This window comes from Rhinoderma darwinii, chromosome 3 (assembly GCF_050947455.1).
Source record: "Rhinoderma darwinii isolate aRhiDar2 chromosome 3, aRhiDar2.hap1, whole genome shotgun sequence".
NCBI lineage: Eukaryota > Metazoa > Chordata > Amphibia > Anura > Rhinodermatidae > Rhinoderma > Rhinoderma darwinii.
In genome coordinates, this window is record NC_134689.1 from 24,980,092 (window position 1) to 24,998,389 (window position 18,298).

At 46.1% G+C, this 18,298-nt stretch overlaps 1 protein-coding gene across 1 annotated transcript; it reads left to right on the forward strand.

Annotated features, from left to right (window-relative positions):
• The first annotated feature begins 16,713 nt into the window (after positions 1 to 16,713).
• On the forward strand, positions 16,714 to 17,103 carry LOC142750312 (histone H2A-like). Its single transcript, XM_075859308.1, has one exon. It carries the CDS (start codon positions 16,714 to 16,716, stop codon positions 17,101 to 17,103), a length of 390 nt encoding a protein of 129 aa, XP_075715423.1.
• The last annotated feature ends 1,195 nt before the right edge of the window (positions 17,104 to 18,298 follow it).

The window sequence follows — 18,298 nt, forward strand, 5'->3', positions numbered from 1 at the left end:
AGCAGCCAATGCGATGCACGCCCTCATCATCCAATCCCCAACGCCCAGCTTCCGTAGCCGCGCCAATTCTGAACGAGTGAGACGAGTAGCACCTGTCCCCCACACCAACCACAGCCAAGCATTTTTTGAATATCGCATCAAATTGATACTTAGACAAAAACGCGCCATTCTCATGACTGAGCAATGGCGCCTCCGGCACCTCTCCCAGTGGCCTGAACGCACCCATGCAAGCGACCGGACACATCGTCGTTCCCGGGAGAGCAAACAACACTATCCGCTTACCTCGGCCCAACTGATCAGTCTTAGACCGCCGCACCAACAACTCGAGTCTATCCCGGTAAAGACAAACATCCGCCTGTCGCAACCCCCAGCCTTAGCCTTACTAGGGGAGACCAACTCCCCGATTCGGAGCGCCCCAAAAAACGCGAGGGAAAAAGCCAACCTAAACAAATCTACCTCATAAGGTGACTTACAAACTGCCCCCAGCGCCCAGTGAACCAAGGAGGGCAAAAGACACAGGTCGCCTCTGATCCGCTTCGGCCCTGCCTCTACGCAATCCTTTCAAAGCTTGCTTCACTAGAAAATGCTTGGATACATCCTGGAAACCCCGTAATTTGAGACCGAACGCCAAACCAGCCACGAAACGATTCACCTTAGCCAGCGAAAAACCCCCCTCCCACGCATCACCCAGCCAATACAACAATGCAACCAACCTGTCTTGCTCCGTACAGACGTTGCCCAATACTCTTACCCAATCCTCCCATTGCTGCCAACAAGCCGAATAAGCGTTCCAAGTCGCCCTAGCCAGCGACCGCTCAATCAACCCTTCCACGGGACCGAAACCAGCTCCCAAAGATGTTCCGGGAGAGCCAAGCCGGACGCATCCGCTCCCGGTGCCAATTGACGAAAACGATCCCACTGTGAGCGAGAAAGAGCATCAGCAATACAGTTGGACACCCCTGGCACATGCACCGCCACCACCCACGCGTTTAGCGACAAACACAACAACACTAGGTGACGCAGCAACTGAATCACCGGTGGAGATGATGCCAATAAGTTGTTAATTGCTAACACCACTCCCATGTTATCACAGTGAAAACGAACCTTTTTATCCCTGAGCCTGTCCCCCCAAATGGTCACTGCAACCACGATGGGAAACAGCTCGAGCAGGGCCAGATTTCGCGTCAGCCCACTGATCACCCAGCTGTCCGGCCAGCTCCCCGCACACCATTGACCCCCCGCATATGCGCCAAAACCCCCGGACCCCGCCGCGTCAGTAAACAACTCCACGTCACTCATTTCTTGCACCGGGGACAACCACAAAGATTTACCATTATGCTGACCTAGGAACTCGTCCCATACCTGCAGATCTGCCTTGTGCTCCACACCAAGCCTCACAAAATGATGAGAAGCCCTGATACCCGCCGTCACTGCCGCCAAGCGCCTACTAAAAATTCTACCCATTGGCATAATCCTACAGGCAAAGTTCAACTTCCCCAGCAGCGACTGGAGTTCGCGCAAAGTGATCTTATTTAGTCAGCAAGCCCGCCTCACCTCCTGCCTCAATGGTCGTAATTTATCCTCAGGCAGCCTGCACTCCGTAGCGACCGAATCAATTGCGATGCCTAAAAAACAGATGGTGGAAACTGGGCCCTCAGCTTTTCCCGATGCCAACGGAATTCCGAAATCCGACGCAACCTTCTGCAAGCAATACAATAGGTTACCACAAACCGGAGAACCGCTAGGGCCGACACACAAGAAGTCATCCAGATAATGTATCAACGAGTCCACCCCCGCTACACCCTTCGTCACCCATTCCACGAAGCTACTAAACGCCTCAAAGTATGCGCACGAAAGAGAACACCCCATTGGAAGACACCTATTGACGTAGAACCCCCCGTTCCAGAAGCAACCCAACAGCCGTTGGCTTTCTGGATGTACAGGCAGCAAACGAAAAGCCGCCTCAATGTCTGTCTTTGCCAAAAACGCACCTTGTCCCGCCCCTCGCACCAACGCCACCGCTTTATCAAATGACGTGTAAACCACCGAGCATAAATCGTGATCTATCCCCTCATTTACCAACGCTCCCCTGGGAAAAGACAGATGGTGAATCAAACGGAATTTATGGGGATCCCGCTTCGGCACGATTCCCAAGCGGGATACAACCAAATTCACAACCGGAGGCTCGACAAAAGGACCGGCCATGCGCCCCAGCAAAACTTCCTTTAACAGTTTTTCTGAAACAACCGTCGAGTGCAAATAAGCCGACTTAAGGTTACGCCGCGTAACCTGCACCTCATACGGAGGAGGGGGAATAACAAAACCAAACGAAAACCCCTCGAAAATCAACTTGGCTGCAACCCTATCCGGATATTCAGTTAGATACGGTGCCATTCTTTCCACCCTCACCGGAGACCGACCCTTGGCCAGCGGAGGAGGACTGAGGACCTGACCGTTTCCCTTTCCGCATACATTTTGCAGCCCCATGAGAGGACCCGTTACACTCCGAACAGACATGTTTACATTTGCATGAGGCCCCGAACTTACATTGGCCATCATTGAACTGCCAGCAGAACCCAAGCTTTGAACCGGAACCCTGTCCGGACTGACCCGACTGACCTCCTTGGCCAATGCTCCCGGGAAAGGACTGCTTAACTGGGGCCGTAACCCTTAACCATAGCGCAATATCTTTTTGATCCCACCGGATAGCCGGCCGCACCGCTTTCCGCTGGCGAAATTGCTCATCATACCTCAACCACGCCTGCCCACCGTATGCCCTATACGCCTCCCCGATGGCATCGAAATAACAGAACAACGCCGAGCAGTTTTCCGGCGCCTTTTCTCCGATCACGCTCGCCAAAATAGTGAAAGCTTGCGACCAGTTCACGAACGTCTGCGGAATAAGCCTATACCGCCGGCGTTCCTCTTCCTCTTTTTTACTCTCATCCCGCTTGCCTTTATCCAAATTGAACTAAGCAAGCGGTAGAAGAGAAAATATCTCCACATATTCATCTTTCCAAATACGGTCCCTCACCTCCTGCTTCAAGTGAGCACCTAACGGACCTTCAAAACAGACATACACCTCCCCCCGTGCGCGATCATCAAGCCTAATTCTATCCCCATCCTTCTGCACCTCAGTTTGAACCGACACAGCTACCGCTTCACTTGACACCCCCGCAACATTACTACCCACGGACCGCGGAATTACATCACGATGACCTTCCCATACCGCCGCCGGGGACACCGCAGGAACTACAGGGGCCGCTGCCCTATCTAAACGCCCAACTAACTCGCGCAAACAACCCACCAAATCCGATAAACCATCGCGCCCGACCACGCCAAGATCGTCAGCCGCAGCTTCCCCGCTTGCTAACCCACCCTCACAACCCGACATGAATTTTGCTGGATACGGTAACGTTGGAGTTACACACTCACCGGGCTGCCCAGGTGCTGTATTCCCGCCAGCCGGAAATTCCTGACCGCGCTGCGTCTCATCCAGCTCTCCATCTTCCAAATCTTCTCTTGGTGCCGACTGGTGCTCACACCGACATCTCCGACATGGGGACCCCGACATGCTGACCAAGGGGCCGGCCCCCTGCCGCCCGACCGCAGGGATCCAAACCTCCGACCGGACTTGTTGCCTCGACGTCGGCGTTGATCTTGTCGTCCTCCCCGACGATCTCGAGAAAGCCTGCCCCCTGGCCGGTACATCACCATGCGGAGAGGCCGTGGATTGGACACTGCATACTGCGGCTGAAGGCGGGGGTGTGATCGGGAGCCCGGCCTGCGACTCCCTGTTAGCCGCCAAGCCCCGTCGCGGCTGGGGATTCCTGCCAGGACGCAGGCCCCGGGAGGAGGTGCCCGTCCCAGCAACCTGGCCTGCAGCGTCCTTAGAAGGGCTCCCCCGGCGACGCCGGGCCCGCGGGGCCATGTCTGGGCTCAGACGCTCTGGTGGACGGGACCGCCGGGATGACCGGGCCTGAGCCACTGCTCCCAACGACGCCCTCTGCTTTATTGGAGCAGGGGCCGCAGGGATCATCTCTCCCCCTGCTGCTATATTGCTAACGCCTGTGAGGAGGGCGGGGGAAGGGGGCGCCTCAGTGCCGGCTGCCGACACAGAGCGCGACGGGCCTGCCTGAGGGATCCGGGCTAGCGCTGCAACTGTTTCCTCCAGCCAGCCCGGATCATGGAACACAGCTGCAGCCTGCAGCTGCTCGAGCAAAGCGGCCAGGGAAGACATACTACTACTGCAGTGGGAGGTAAGTGAACGGCAAGCTCTCTCACCACGTTCTCTCTCAGCTCAGTTTGCTACCTGTTGTTCCTCCCGCTGCTTCCGGCTCAATGCCGAAAACAGCGGGAGGAACAGATAACTCCCCCCGTCCCCTCCCCTATACGTTCCCTCCCCTTCCCCAACTACCTCTTCCCCTATTGGCTCTCTTCCCTCCTATGGCAGTCATGGAGGCTTCCCATTAAGCCCTCCGCGCTGACATCCAGCCTCTTCTTACCATGGGATCCTGCAAAAAGTTGCATACTGCGTGGTATACATTGTTTAACATGGAGCCTCGGGGTGACGTGTGACACTCTATGGTATATAGAAAATGAGGTGTAAGGTGGCGCTGTGACAAAGCTGGAGTTATACTCCTAAAGGGTGCTCAGCTTCCAAGGGTTGACTCCAATCCTATTCCGTAGTACAAGCTAAAAGAAAATAAGTAAAAAAAAAACAAAAACGCATTCTGTGGTATATTTTACAAGCGTTCGTTCAACATATACGTCATCGGCTTTTTAATTACTTTTCATGACGTTAAACGGATGTCATAATAGCCCATGAATGATGGATGCCTGTGACAAATGCCTACTTGTGGCATCTGTCACCTATAGGCTACTATGGGATCCGGTTAACCTATACGTATCTCCAGGTTAGACCATCAATATCTGATCGGTGGGGGTCTTCTTCTCAACACCTTCGTCTAGCCGCTGTTTGAAAAGGCCGTGGCGCTCTAGTGAGCACGGCATCCCCATCATTCCTTACACTGCTCTATACTGTACAATGACGTCACACTCGTAGCAACAGAGCGCAGTATTACAGCCTGAAAAATGGAGGCATTTTTTTTTTTTTTTCATTCCCCTACAAAAAAATAAGTCATTATATTATCTCCCTCACCACTTCAACCATATGTGTGCTAAAATCTTAATTGGACACATTTACTACCACAATTGTATCGAGTCTAGACAATGCTCTGTGAGCTACACAGCCTGGACCCTAGACCGATACATTGTAGCAAACTACCAGAGAGATTTGTGCTACTGATGTATTTAGCTCATAGGGTATTGTCCACACTGAACTCAATTGTATCCACTTCTCAGCTGCGAGCAGGACAAGGTATGTACGAGTTTGCAGCCTTTGAATTTAAACAAGAGTGTTCCCATTCACTGACAATGAAAATGGTGAAGAATTGAAACACAAAGGGGCAGATTTACTAATACCATCTTGTTTTTTTCCGGGTCCCCTGAAGAACCCCATTAAATTCAGACAGCTATCAATTAGACTAGATGCACCAAATTTATCATAGCGGCTCATGCTGGATGATAAATGTCACGCACTTCTGTCTAACTTTATACCACCGCTTGGCTGACACTGTAGACCACTTTGTTGCGCCACAATTTTGGTGCAATTTGGCTCATCTCAAGACGCCCCCTGTCCCGATAAGCAAGCCCCCATTGCTGGGAAAGTCGCATACATCTGTTTTTAGCGTATTTCAATGATAAATGTGTGTTAAAAGTTTTTTTGCCAAAAAGATGGGGCAACAGGCTAGTATTATGATGCAACACCAATAGTAAATCGGCCCCAAAGTATAAAAAGCTGTGTTGTAGGGAAAGAAATAAATGTCTGCATTTTTAGAAATCAAGAGGACTGCAGGACAGTGTGATGTATAACTTCCGATTTAACTCCGTTCCTTTGAATAGAGATGTCGCCCCCTCCTTCCTGTCGCCTTAGGCACAGGCTTCCTGGTAATAACAGCAAATATGAAGGGGTCTCTGAAGTTGGACTTCGGGCAATAAGATGATCACCGATCCAACTTTAATTTGAAAATGTGTTGACTTCATGAGTTTACCCTTTAATAGCAGCATCGCTAGGTTTCCTTCTTCGCACTGCTGTACAGAGAAACTTTTGAACAGGATCCAGGACTTGTTCCCTTCCTCAGACAGAGACTCTGAACATTGTGATGAAGGAGCATGCAGGGAAACGAGGGAGGAGGCAGTCTGAATTTTTAATCCGTGTCCGTTACAAACTTGTATAACATTTTACTATTCTGTAAAATAAATGCTAACAATTAAAAGTTGTAGGGTGCCCTTAAAGTGAATGTCAACCCTTAAAGGCCATTTATTTTCGAAATATTTTCTAATTATATCTTAATTGCGGTGAAGGAAAGTAAATTATGCCATTCTGGTGGCCTTGAGGCACCACTATGGGGAGCTTGCTTCCTTTTATACATAGAACTCCATAATAACACAGTATGCAGGAAGCTCCTAAGTTCCCCCTAGTGACAGCTGCATACAGCCAGCATGTTGTATTTTAAAGGGAAGGTGTCGCAGATTTTTTTTTTTAACCCCTTCCCTCTTTAGCCACTTTTGACCTTCCTGACCGAGCCTCATTTTTCAAATCTGACATGTGTCACTTTATGTGGTAATAACTCCGGAATGCTTTCACATATCCAAGCGATTCTGAGATTGTTTTCTCGTGACACATTGGATTTTAAGTTACTGGCAAAATTTGCTCGATATGTTCATTATTTAATTGTGAAAAACACCAAAATTTAGCGAAAAATTGCAAAAATTAGCATTTTTCTCAATTTAAATGTATCTGCTTGTAAGACAGGCAGTTATACCACACAAAATTGTTGCTAATTAACATCCCCCATATGTCTACTTTAGATTGGCATCATTTTTTGAACATCCTTTTATTTTTCTATGACGTTACAAGGCTTAGAACTTTAGCAGCAATTTCTCACATTTTCAAGAAAATTTCAAAAGGCCATTTTTACAGGGGCCAGTTCAGTTGTGAAGTGGCTTTGAGGGCCTTATATATTAGAAACCACCAAAAAGTCACCCCATTTTAAAAACTTCACCCCTCAAAGTATTCAAAACAGCATTTAGAAAATGTCTTAACCCTTCACACATGTCACAGGAATTAAAGCAAAGTAGAGGTGAAATTTACAAATTTCATATTTTTTTGCAGAAATAAATTTTTAGTACAATTTTTTTTATAACACAGAAGGTTTTACCAGAGAAATGCAACTCAATATTTGTTGCCCAGTTTCTGCAGTTTTAGGAAATATCCCACATGTGGCCGTAGCGTGCTACTGGACTGAAGCACCGGCCTCAGAAGCAAAGGAACACCTAGTGGATTTTGGGGCCTTATTTTTGTTAGAATAAATTTTAGGCACCATGTCAGGTTTGAAGGGCTCTTGCGGTGCCAAAACAGTCAAAATCCCCCAAAAGTGACCCCATCTGGGAAACTACACACCTCAAGGTAATTATCTAGGGGTACAGTGAGCATTTTGACCGCACAGGTTTTTTACAGAAATTATTGGAAGTAGGCCGTGAAAATTAAAATCAACATTTCTTCAAAGAAAATGTAGGTTTAGCGATTTTTTTTCTCATTTCCACAAGGACTAAAGGAGAAAAAGCACCGTAAAATTTGTAAAGCAATTTCTCCCGAGTAAAACAATACCCCACATGTGGTAATAAACGGTTGTTTGGAGACACGGCAGGGCTGAGAAGGGAAAGAGCGCTATTTGGCTTTTGGAGCTCAAGTTTAGCAGGAATGGTTTGCGGAGGCCATGTCACATTTACAAAGCCCCTGAGGGGACAAAACAGTGGAAACCCCCCAGAAGTGACCCCATTTTGAAAACTACACCCATTGAGGAAATTATCTAGGGGTATAGTGAGCGTTTTGACCCAACAGGTTTTTTGCATAAATTATTGGAAATAGGCCCTGAAAATGACAATCTAAATTTTTTCAAAGAAAATGTAGGTTTAGCTAATTTTTTCTCATTTCCACAAGGACTGAAGGAGAAAAAGCACTGTAAAATTTGTAAACCAATCTCTCCCGAGTAAAACAATACCCCACATGTGGTAATAAACGGTTGTTTGGAGACACGGCAGGGCTGAGAAGGGAAAGAGCGCTATTTGGCTTTTGGAGCTCAAGTTTAGCAGGAATGGTTTGCGGAGGCCATGTCACATTTACGAAGTCCCTGAGGAGACAAAACAGTGGAAACCCCCCACAAGTGACCCCATTTTGGAGACTACACCCATTGAGGAAATTATCTAGGGGTATAGTGAGCGATTTGACCCCACAGGTTTTTTTGCAGAAATTATTGGAAGTAGGCCCTGAAAATAAAAATCAACATTTTTTCAAAGAAAATGTAGGTTTAGCTTATTTTTACTCATTTCCACAAGGACTGAAGGAGAAAAAGCACCACAAAATTTGTAAAGCAATTTCTCCCGAGTAAAACAATGCCCCACATGTGGTAATAAACGGCTGTTTGGAGACACGGCTTGGCTTAGAAGGGAAAGAGCGCTATTTGGCTTTTGGAGATCACATTGAGCAGGAATGGTTTGCGGCGGCCATGTCACATTTGCAAAGCCCCTGAGGGGAAAAAACAATGAAAACGCCCAAAAAGTGACACCATTTAGGAAACTACAGCTCTTGAGGAATTCATCTATGGGCGTGAGCATTTTGACCCCACAGATGTTTCATAGAATTTATTAGAATTGGGCAGTGAAAATAAAAACAATCCTTTTTCTTCAATAAGACGTAGCTTTAGCGCAATTTTTTTCATTTTCGCAACAAATAAAGGAAAAAAAGAACCCAACATTTGTAAAGCAATTTCTACCGAGTACGGCAATACCCCATATGTGGTCATAAACTGCTGTTTGGGCACACGGCAGGGCTCAGAAGGGAAGGACCGCCATTTGGAGTGCAGATGTTGCTGGATTGGTTTCTGGGCGCCTGTGGGCCCAAAACAGTGGAAACCCCCCAGAAGTGACCCAATTTTGGAAACGACACCCCTCAATGCATTTACCTAGGGGTGTAGTGAGCATGTTAACCCTGCAGGTGTTTTGTAGAAATTAGTGTGAACTCGATGTTGCAGAGTGAAAATGGGATTTTTTCCACAGATATGTGGACAATATGTGGTGCCCGGCTTGTGCCACCATAACAAGACAGCCCTCTAATTATTATGCTGGGTTTCCTGGTTTTTGAAACACCCTACATGTGGCCCTAATCTCTTGCCTGGACAGTCGACCAGGCTCAGGAGTGAAAGCGTACCATGTAAAATTGAGGCCTAATTTGGCGATTTACAAAGTATTGGTTCACAACTGCAGAGGCTCAGATGTGAAATAATAAAAATAAACCCCTGGAAGTGACCCCATTATGGAAACTGCACCCCTCAAGGCATTTATTAAGGGGTGTAGTGAGCATTTTCACCCCACAGGTCTTTTCCATAAATGAATGCGCTGTGGATGGTGCAAATTAAAAATTTATATTTTTCCCTAGATATGCCATTCAGTGGCAAATATGTCGTGCCCAGCTTATGCCACTGGAGACACACACCCCAAAAATTGCTAAAAGGGTTCTCCCGGGTATGACGGTGCCATATATGTGGAAGGAAACTGCTGTTTGGGCACGCTGTAGGGTTCAGATGGGAGGAAATGCCATTTGGCTTTTGGAGCGTGGATTTTGCTTGGTAGTAGTTTTGTTTGGAGTCTTACTGGTGTTTCCGTTTATAATGTAGGGCATATGTAAGCCGGGCGGAGTATATAAGGGGCATAGTCAGGTGGTATAATAATGGGGTAAAAAAAAACAATAAAATAATCCATAGATGTGTGTTACGCTGTGAAGCAATCCTTTCTGCACAGGCCAGTGTCGCACTGATATATGGCGTCCTTTATTATCCCCCTTTTGATCCACACTCCGCGCCTTTGTAGTTTGGGGAATTTTGCTAGGAAGTGTTGTCCTGGTATAATACGGGCACCGTCGCTTCCAGCGGATATGTTTGGGCCCTCCTTTTCCTGGTTCCCTAATTTTAGGTCCTTGATAAATCGCCTCTTCAAACAGAAGAAATGTTCCCCTCGGGCACAACTGCATATTTTTTTATTTCCTGACTTATTGGAGCCATAACTAATTTTATTTTTCATAGACGTAGCGGTATGAGGGCTGGTTTGTTGCGGGACGAGCTGTAGTTATTATTGGTACCCAGTGGCGGATTAAGTAGACCATGGGCCCTGGGCTGTTATCCAAACTTGGGCCCCCCTTCCTCACCGGCGCCCTGCCGCGTCGTAACTATTTTTAACACTACCTTTTTGGGCAAGCAATAACAGTGTTACGATTTCCCTTGTCACAGCGCGGTGTCCCTACATACTGACAGTATCACACTGTGCAGGGACACAACCTCCTGACAAGGGGAATTGTCTATCAGTCCTGGACTGCAGAAAGACTTTTTGTGAAATACAAGGATTTCCTATAATAAACATGTCAGGAGAAGTGACAGATTCTCTATAAATCAAGTGACTCACAGGTGACGACGTCTCAGATTCTAGTAGTTTTTTTCCTCTTTTCTTCTCCATCCGGTCCAGCGCTCATGACGACTTCTCCCGGCCATGACTCATTTCTGCAGAATTTGCCACTCAGACGTCTCCTCACTTTTCCAACATTTCCACACCTATAAACGAAAATAAAGTTATTATGGTGCCACATACTGTACCCCTAAATATAATAGCACCAAACACTGCGCGCCTGAATATAATACCACACACTGTAAAATGCCACATACACACAGCCCCTGTAGATATTACACACCCCCATAGATATCGCCATACACAGCCCCCTCTATATATCACACATCCCCCTCGTAGAGAGCGTTACACACAGCCCCCTATAGATAGTGCCATACAGCCCCCCCTGTAGAGAGCGCCACACAGCCCTCCCCCTCTTGTAAATAGCACCAAAAAGCCCCCCCTATAAAGAGCACCACACACATACCACTGTGGATAGCACTACACAGCCCCCCCTTGTATATAGTGCCACACAGCGCTCCCCCTTGTATATAGTGCCACACAGCGCTCCCCCTTGTATATAGTGCCTCAAAGCGCTCCCCCTTGTATATAGTACCTCACAGCGCTCACTCTTGTATATAGTGCCACACAGCGCTCCCCCTTGTATATAGTGCCTCACAGCGCTCCCCCTTGTATATAGTGCCACACAGCGCTCCCCCTTGTATATAGTGGCAGAAGGTTATGTACACATTTAAAAACGTTATATTATAATTATATATATATATATATATATATATATATATATATATTAGTATGTGTGTGTATCAGTGTGATTGATTGATTTTATTAAAAAATATTTTAACTTTTTGAGATACGGCTGCTTTGTATCCTGTATCCGTCAGGTCAGCAGGACTGACAGGATCAGTGACACGCAGGATCCACCTCAAATCTATCACATCTAAGATTATAATTTAGCGCAGGGCCCGTTTCACTGATCCCGTCAGTCCTGCTGACCTGACGGATACAGGATACAAAGCAGCTGTATCTCAAAAAGCGAAAATATTTTTTAATAAAACGTAATTACAAAGTTGCACCAAACACACATTTTTATTAAAAAAAATAAAACCGACGTGATTTTTGCGACGTTTTTTCCGTAGACAATGCAGCTTTCGTTTTTTATCGTTTTTATACACACCTTTTTTGCTATTTTAGAACTTTTATTCATAAAGTTTGAATATAATAGTAAAAAAATAAGCTTTTTTACGTTTCAGCTATTTTTTTGGGTAATAACATAGTTTTACCCTAAAATAGACCTTTTATTTGTGATCTTCATTGTCTACCGTAAATTTTTATATATTACATGTCTATATTAGGGTAATTGGGTCAGCGCTAGCGTTACAACAATGATTGGCGGGGGGGAACGTTTTTTTTTGGGGTGGGTATTTTATGTGTATTTATTATTTACATTTTTTTTGCACTTTACTTTATTATTTTTTTATTACTATGGTCTGTCCCCCAAAGGTCAAAGAAGACCTTTGGGGAACTTTAGATATTTTTTTTCTTTCTTTTACACCATGTTTTTCCACTGTAACTGGGGCTGCACAGCAGCCCCAGTTACAGGGGAAATCAGCCCTCTCATAGTGACGATTGTCACTGATAGGGCTGTGCTGGGTTTAGTAAGACCCAGCAACAGTCTGCCACTAACGGCACCCGGCGATCATGTGACCAGTCACATGATCACCGGAAGGAATAGAGACAGCGCCGCTGCTGCTGTCTCTATTCCTTTACACAGCGTTCATTGAGCGCTGTGTAAAAAGATATCAGAGAAGACAGAAGCAGCGAAAGCTGCTTCTATCTTCTCCTCAGGGTCCCCGGCAGTCACTGACTGCCGGAGACCCGACATTCAGCTGCCCGATCGCGCGGGCAGCAAGTTAAAACCCGAGCCGTAGAAAGTCTATGGCTCGGGTTTTAAGGACCCGTTCCTGACCGCTGACCGTAAAAATACAGCCAGCGGTCGGGAACCAGTTGGGCATGATAAGTCAACTAACCTAAGCGCCGGTGACCGCCCGCCGGGCTCTTCTCTTGCAGCTTTGGAGTAACAGAACAGCCGTCCGTCGCTGTTCTGTTACTCAATGGCGGCGCCCACACTGTCAGGGAGGCGTGTCCTACCCCTGGATTCCGGCCAATTCCCTGCTCCTCCCCATCTTCGGAAGTTAGCAGCGCTAGCGCGCTGAATAGGTTTACATGTCGATGTGCGGTTCGGGCTGCCATGGGCCCCCTGCGAGCCTCGGGCCCCGGGCGGCCGCCCGAATCGCCCATATGATAATCCGCCACTGTTGGTACCATTTTGGGGTACATGCAACTTTTTGATCACCTTTTATCCTATTTTTTGGGATGCCAGGTAAACAAAAAAACGCAATTCTGGCACAGCTTTTTTCGGGTTTTTTTATTCAGCGTTCACCACGCATTATAAACTACATGTTAACTTTATTCTGCGGGTCAGTACGATTCCGGCGATACCTAATTTAATTTTTTTGTCGACGGAGGTGTATGAGGGCTTGTTTTTTGCGGGACGAGCTATAGTTTTTATAGGTACCATTTTTGGATACGTGCGACTTTTTTATCACTTTTTATTCTAACATTTGTAGGGCAAAGTGACTAAAAAACAGAAACTCTGGTAACGTTTTTTACGTATTTTTTTACGCTGTTCACCGCGTGCAATAAATAATATAATATTTTGATACCTCAGGTCGTTACGGTCGCGGCGATACCAAATACATATGGTTTATTATTATTTTTCAATAATAAAGGACTTGATAAGAGTAAAAGGGGGATTGTGTTTTATTTGATTACTTGAAACTTTTATTGTTTTCAAACTTTTATTATTTGCACTTTTTTTTACACTTTTTTATACTTTTTTTTACACTTTTTCTCAAGTCCCACTAGGGGACTTGAAGGTCCAACGGTCAGATATTTTTTTTTCTAATACATTGCACTACCTATGTAGTGCAATGTATTAGATCTGTCAGTCATTCACTGACAGCAAGCCGATTAGGCTTCGCCTCCCGGCGGGGCCTAAATCGGCTTCCATAATGGCAGAGCAGGAGACCATTGTGTCTCCTGTTGCCATAACAGCAGTCACCGGTCCTGATTGCCTGTCAGGGCTGGCGATCTGCTAGTAACCGCTACGATGCAGCAATCGCTTTCGATTGCTGCATTGAAGGGGTTAATGGCAGGGATCGGAGCTAGCTCCAGTTCCTGCCGTTACAGGTGGATGTCAGCTGTACAGTACAGCTGACTTCCACCGCTGATGACGCCGGATCAGCTCCTGACCCTGCGCCATCTTGCCGGCAGCTACGGAAGCCGATCAGGCTCGACCGCCGGGCGGATCTTGACTGGCTTTGGTGCTAGGCAGACCGGGAGGCCAGTATTAGGCCTCCGGTTGCCATTGCAGCCACCGGAACCCCGGCAATTTCATTACTGGGGTTCCGATGAGCTGCAAACACCTTAAGTGCAGCGATCGCGTTTGAGCGCTGCACTTAAGGGGTTAATGGCGGGGATCGAAGCTAATTTCGGTCCCCGCCGTTACAGCCGGATGTCAGCTGTAAGATACAGCTGTGATCCGGTGATGATGGCACCGGCTCAGCTTCTGAGCCGGTCCCAAACATTCGGCGTACATGTACGGCAAGATGCGAGAAGTCAATGTTTTCCATGACGTACATGTACGGCAAATGTCGGGAAGGGGTTAATATAAATTAGCTTTTAGTATGTTATTAAAATACATTTTATTTATTTGTGTTTTTGTGTTGTATTTTTTTCTTTTTTCTTACTTTTACTTCACTATGAGGGCTGCCATTTTTTTTTTCATCTCTGTATGTGTCGATTAACGACACATACAGAGATGGAATACGGCACATACATCCCCATAGAGAATGCGAACGGGAGCCGTTCCATTCACTATAGTGTAAGCCGTCTGTGTGGGAACGGCGCATGCGCCGCTCCCACACAGTCCAGAAGGAAGGTCTTCGGCAGAGCGACATCCGGCGCCATTTTCATGTGGACCGGAAGCCGCGGCCGGACAGTAAGATGACTTCTTCTGGTCGCGGCTTCCGGACATATGTTCCAGGCAGCGAAGACGCGAGGAGTAGGATCGGAGGCAGCAGCGGTGGCAGGAGCAGGTAAGTTATGTTTGTGTATGTGATGTGTGTATTATGTTCGTGTTATACTGTCTGATTACCACTGTATCTAATCCTCCTACACTGTGTGCCGCCATTTTCTGAGCGAATGCACAGTGTAGGAGGATTAGAAGATTCAACCACCTCCTTCTCCTGGCACTAGCCAGGATAAGGGAGGGGGGATTGTGTGAGCACACTAGAGCGTGTGTGTCTACACCAAATTTGAAGCATAAAGCAATGAGGTTGCTTTACCACATTGCAATGCTGCAATTTTGGGAATTGCTCCCCATCCAGTGACCAGCACATGGAAATTTTATAAATTAGAATCTAATTTATAATTTAAAAAATTAAAACAATGTTTAATCACTTAAATACTAACTGTTTCACTGAAAAAAATAAAATAAATTTCTAGCGACACAATGCCTTTAAATCCATATCTACGGAGCTCTGTGTCATGAAAACGGAGCTCTGACCGCCATAAAGATATAGCAAAAAATAAATCTGCACAGAATTTTAGACCTAAACGTGTCTGGAGATGTTTGTTTTAGTAAATACTGGCATTAGCAATAAAATAACAATTCTGGAGCATCTTTGCTTAGAATTCTGTACTGTGCCTCTGTAATTCTTCCTGGAAAAGTATGAATAATTGAAAACTGGGTATTTTGATTCCCCTTGCCATTGGAGCGTGTCAAAACAGACATGTCAGGAGAGCTTATAAGTCTATTTAGCCCCTTCCTGCACTTGGACGTATTATTAATCCATATTGCAGTGTGTGGGCTGTAAAATAGAGAGAGTTCTGATTCCTGCCATTTTCAATAGTGACTGGGGCTCCCTCTGTCACTCCCTTGGTTCCATGCATCCGGGGCTCTAACAATGGCCCCCAGGCCTGCCATGACTATATGCCTATTAGGTATGCCAAAGCATTACGGACGCGATCAATAGATCACATTGTGAAGTCCCCATATTGTGCAAAAGTATTACAAAAATACACAATCGTAACAACCATATAATGAAGTTAACATGTTATTCATGCCGCACGGTAAAAAACAAACGGCAGAATAGTTTTTTTGGAACTGCTTTTTTTTCCCATTCCCCCAAAATTTACGCCATTTACTTGTCACCATGCGGTATCAATAACACGTTAACATTATTATATGGGTCGTTTCGTTTGGGGATTTTTTTTTATACTTTTGCACAATAAGTGGTGTAATAGCAGGTGTTACGTTGCACTATAATTTGCGTGAATTTCAGTCATAAATTATGGTAAATCTGTCAGTCTGCTGAGGCCTCATCGCGCCCATGAAATCATGATAGTGAGGGACATGGAGGGAAAGAGATAAATGTCCCGATTTATAGAAATCAAGAAGACTGCAGGACAATGTGATGTATATTTTCTTATTTATCCCCATTCCTGTCTGTGAGTTCTTTATACTGAATGTGTCTGAATCCCATGAGGTAAAACACTTTGTATTTACTGGTTTGGATTTGAATAGAGATCCATATCCGATTGTACGTGGCGGCTCTAGTTTGATTTATAGGATTTGAGTGAATTCTGGTGTCCAGTTATAGCTTTTGTTTTACTAAGAAAAGTTAAAGTTAAGGAGCAGGACGGTGGATAATATACAAGACTGAAGGGTCAGGAGGTAAAAAACTGGACATCTCCTGCTGTTTGTGATGTCCAGAAGCTAAATTGAATTTCCACCAATCAGAGGGCAGAACTACTGGTCATTTAAATTAAGCAAATTAAACATCTCTTTCTAACTGTAATATTATAAATCTGACTTTGAATTCCACCAATCAGAAAGCAGCACAACCCAGAAGAGCCAATTAGAACCACCCCTGAGGTAATAGTCAGGCTGACTGTGAGGTAATGACTTGGAATTGCACCAGAGAGCAGCACTGGGTATAAATAGCAGCCGCCGCCTGCTCTGCTCATTCTGGATTATTGTTTTATGTAGTAGTCCTTTTGTTTCTTGTGAACATGTCAGAAAGAGAAAGTCTGAGAGGAAAGAGAAGAGCCACAGCCAGGAGCAGAACATCCAGGGCTGGCCTGAAGTTTCCAGTTGGCCGTATACACCGCTTTCTGAGGAAACGGAATTATGGCAGACGCTTCAGTTCTGATGCTCCAGTGTTCCTGGCCGCTGTGATGGAGTATATGACTGCAGAGATCCTGGTTGGCGCCGGCATCGCAGCCCTACGTCGTAATAGCTGCCGCATTACACCTCGTCACCTACAGCTGGCAATGCATCGAGATGTGGAGCTGGACGAGCTGCTTAAAAATGTCATCGTAGCGCAGGGGGGCATCATGCCCAAGATCCAGGCCGAGCCCCGCTGGTACGTCCAGATAAACCAACGCTCTCCAGGCATCTAAAAGCCTCTCTTATTGACCCAAAGGCCCTTTTAAGGGCCACCCACATGTACCAAAGAGCAGATACCTGTGTTATTATGTGTGTTATTAAGACTATTGTGTGTGTGTGTCTGTTATCATGTGTGTATTTTTGTGTGTGTCTTTTTATGTTTGTTATTATGTGTATTTGTATGTGTGTGTTATTGTGTGGTGTGTGTATGGGTGTGTGTGTTTTTTTATGTATTATTATGTATGTATTATTATGTGTGTGTAATTATGTGTGTGTACCTATGTGTGTGTTTTAATATGTATGTTATGTGTGTGCAGGGCTGGCTCCAGCTTTATGTGGGCCCTTGGGCGACACAGTCTTAGTCGGCCCCTTTGCGGGTGAACTCACGGGGGCAGTAATATGGCAGAAAACATCACTTTGTAACCCCATATAGATGTTAGGCCCTGTTTTTTCCCCATAGAAAAGTTAGGCCCCCAGTTTGTACCCCCATAAACTTAGTGCCCTCTGTAGATAGTGCCACACAGCCCCCCTCCAAGGTTGTGCCACACTGCCCCCTCTTCCCAGGTAGTGCCACACAGCCCCCTCCCCCGAGGTAGTGCCACACAGCCCCCTCCCCCCAGGTAGTGCCACACAGCCTCTGGGTAAGAAGTTATCTATCATCAGCCTTAAGGGAACACTCCGGCAAAATGTACAAACTTGTGTTATTACGGGTGCATGGCACAGGGATTTTCTATTGAGAGCTCTTTCTATTCCTGTGTCATGCACATCCCCCTCTGGCTCTGGACTTGGTATTACCCAATGCCTCAGTATTTCCTGGGATATTCCTTTAAGAGTTCATATGTAATATTAAACTTATTTAAAATATGTAAGTATATTTAAATATGATTAAGACCATACGGAGGATCCATACCAAGTCTATGGGCAGATAATCAATCCTATCTCTGTCCACAGCTTGGCCCATGAGGTGGATGTACTTGCACGTTTCTTATATTTTTCCAGTCCACCATGGAAGTACTTGCATGTTTTTTATATCTTTTTCTTATCCACCATGGCCTTTAACCCCTTAAGGACGCAGCCTTGTTTTGGCCTTAAGGCTCAGAGCCCATTTTTCAAATCTGACATATTTCACTTTATGTGGTAATAACGTCGGAATGCTTAAACCTACCCAAGCGATTCTGAGATTGTTTTCTCGTGACACATTGGGCTTCA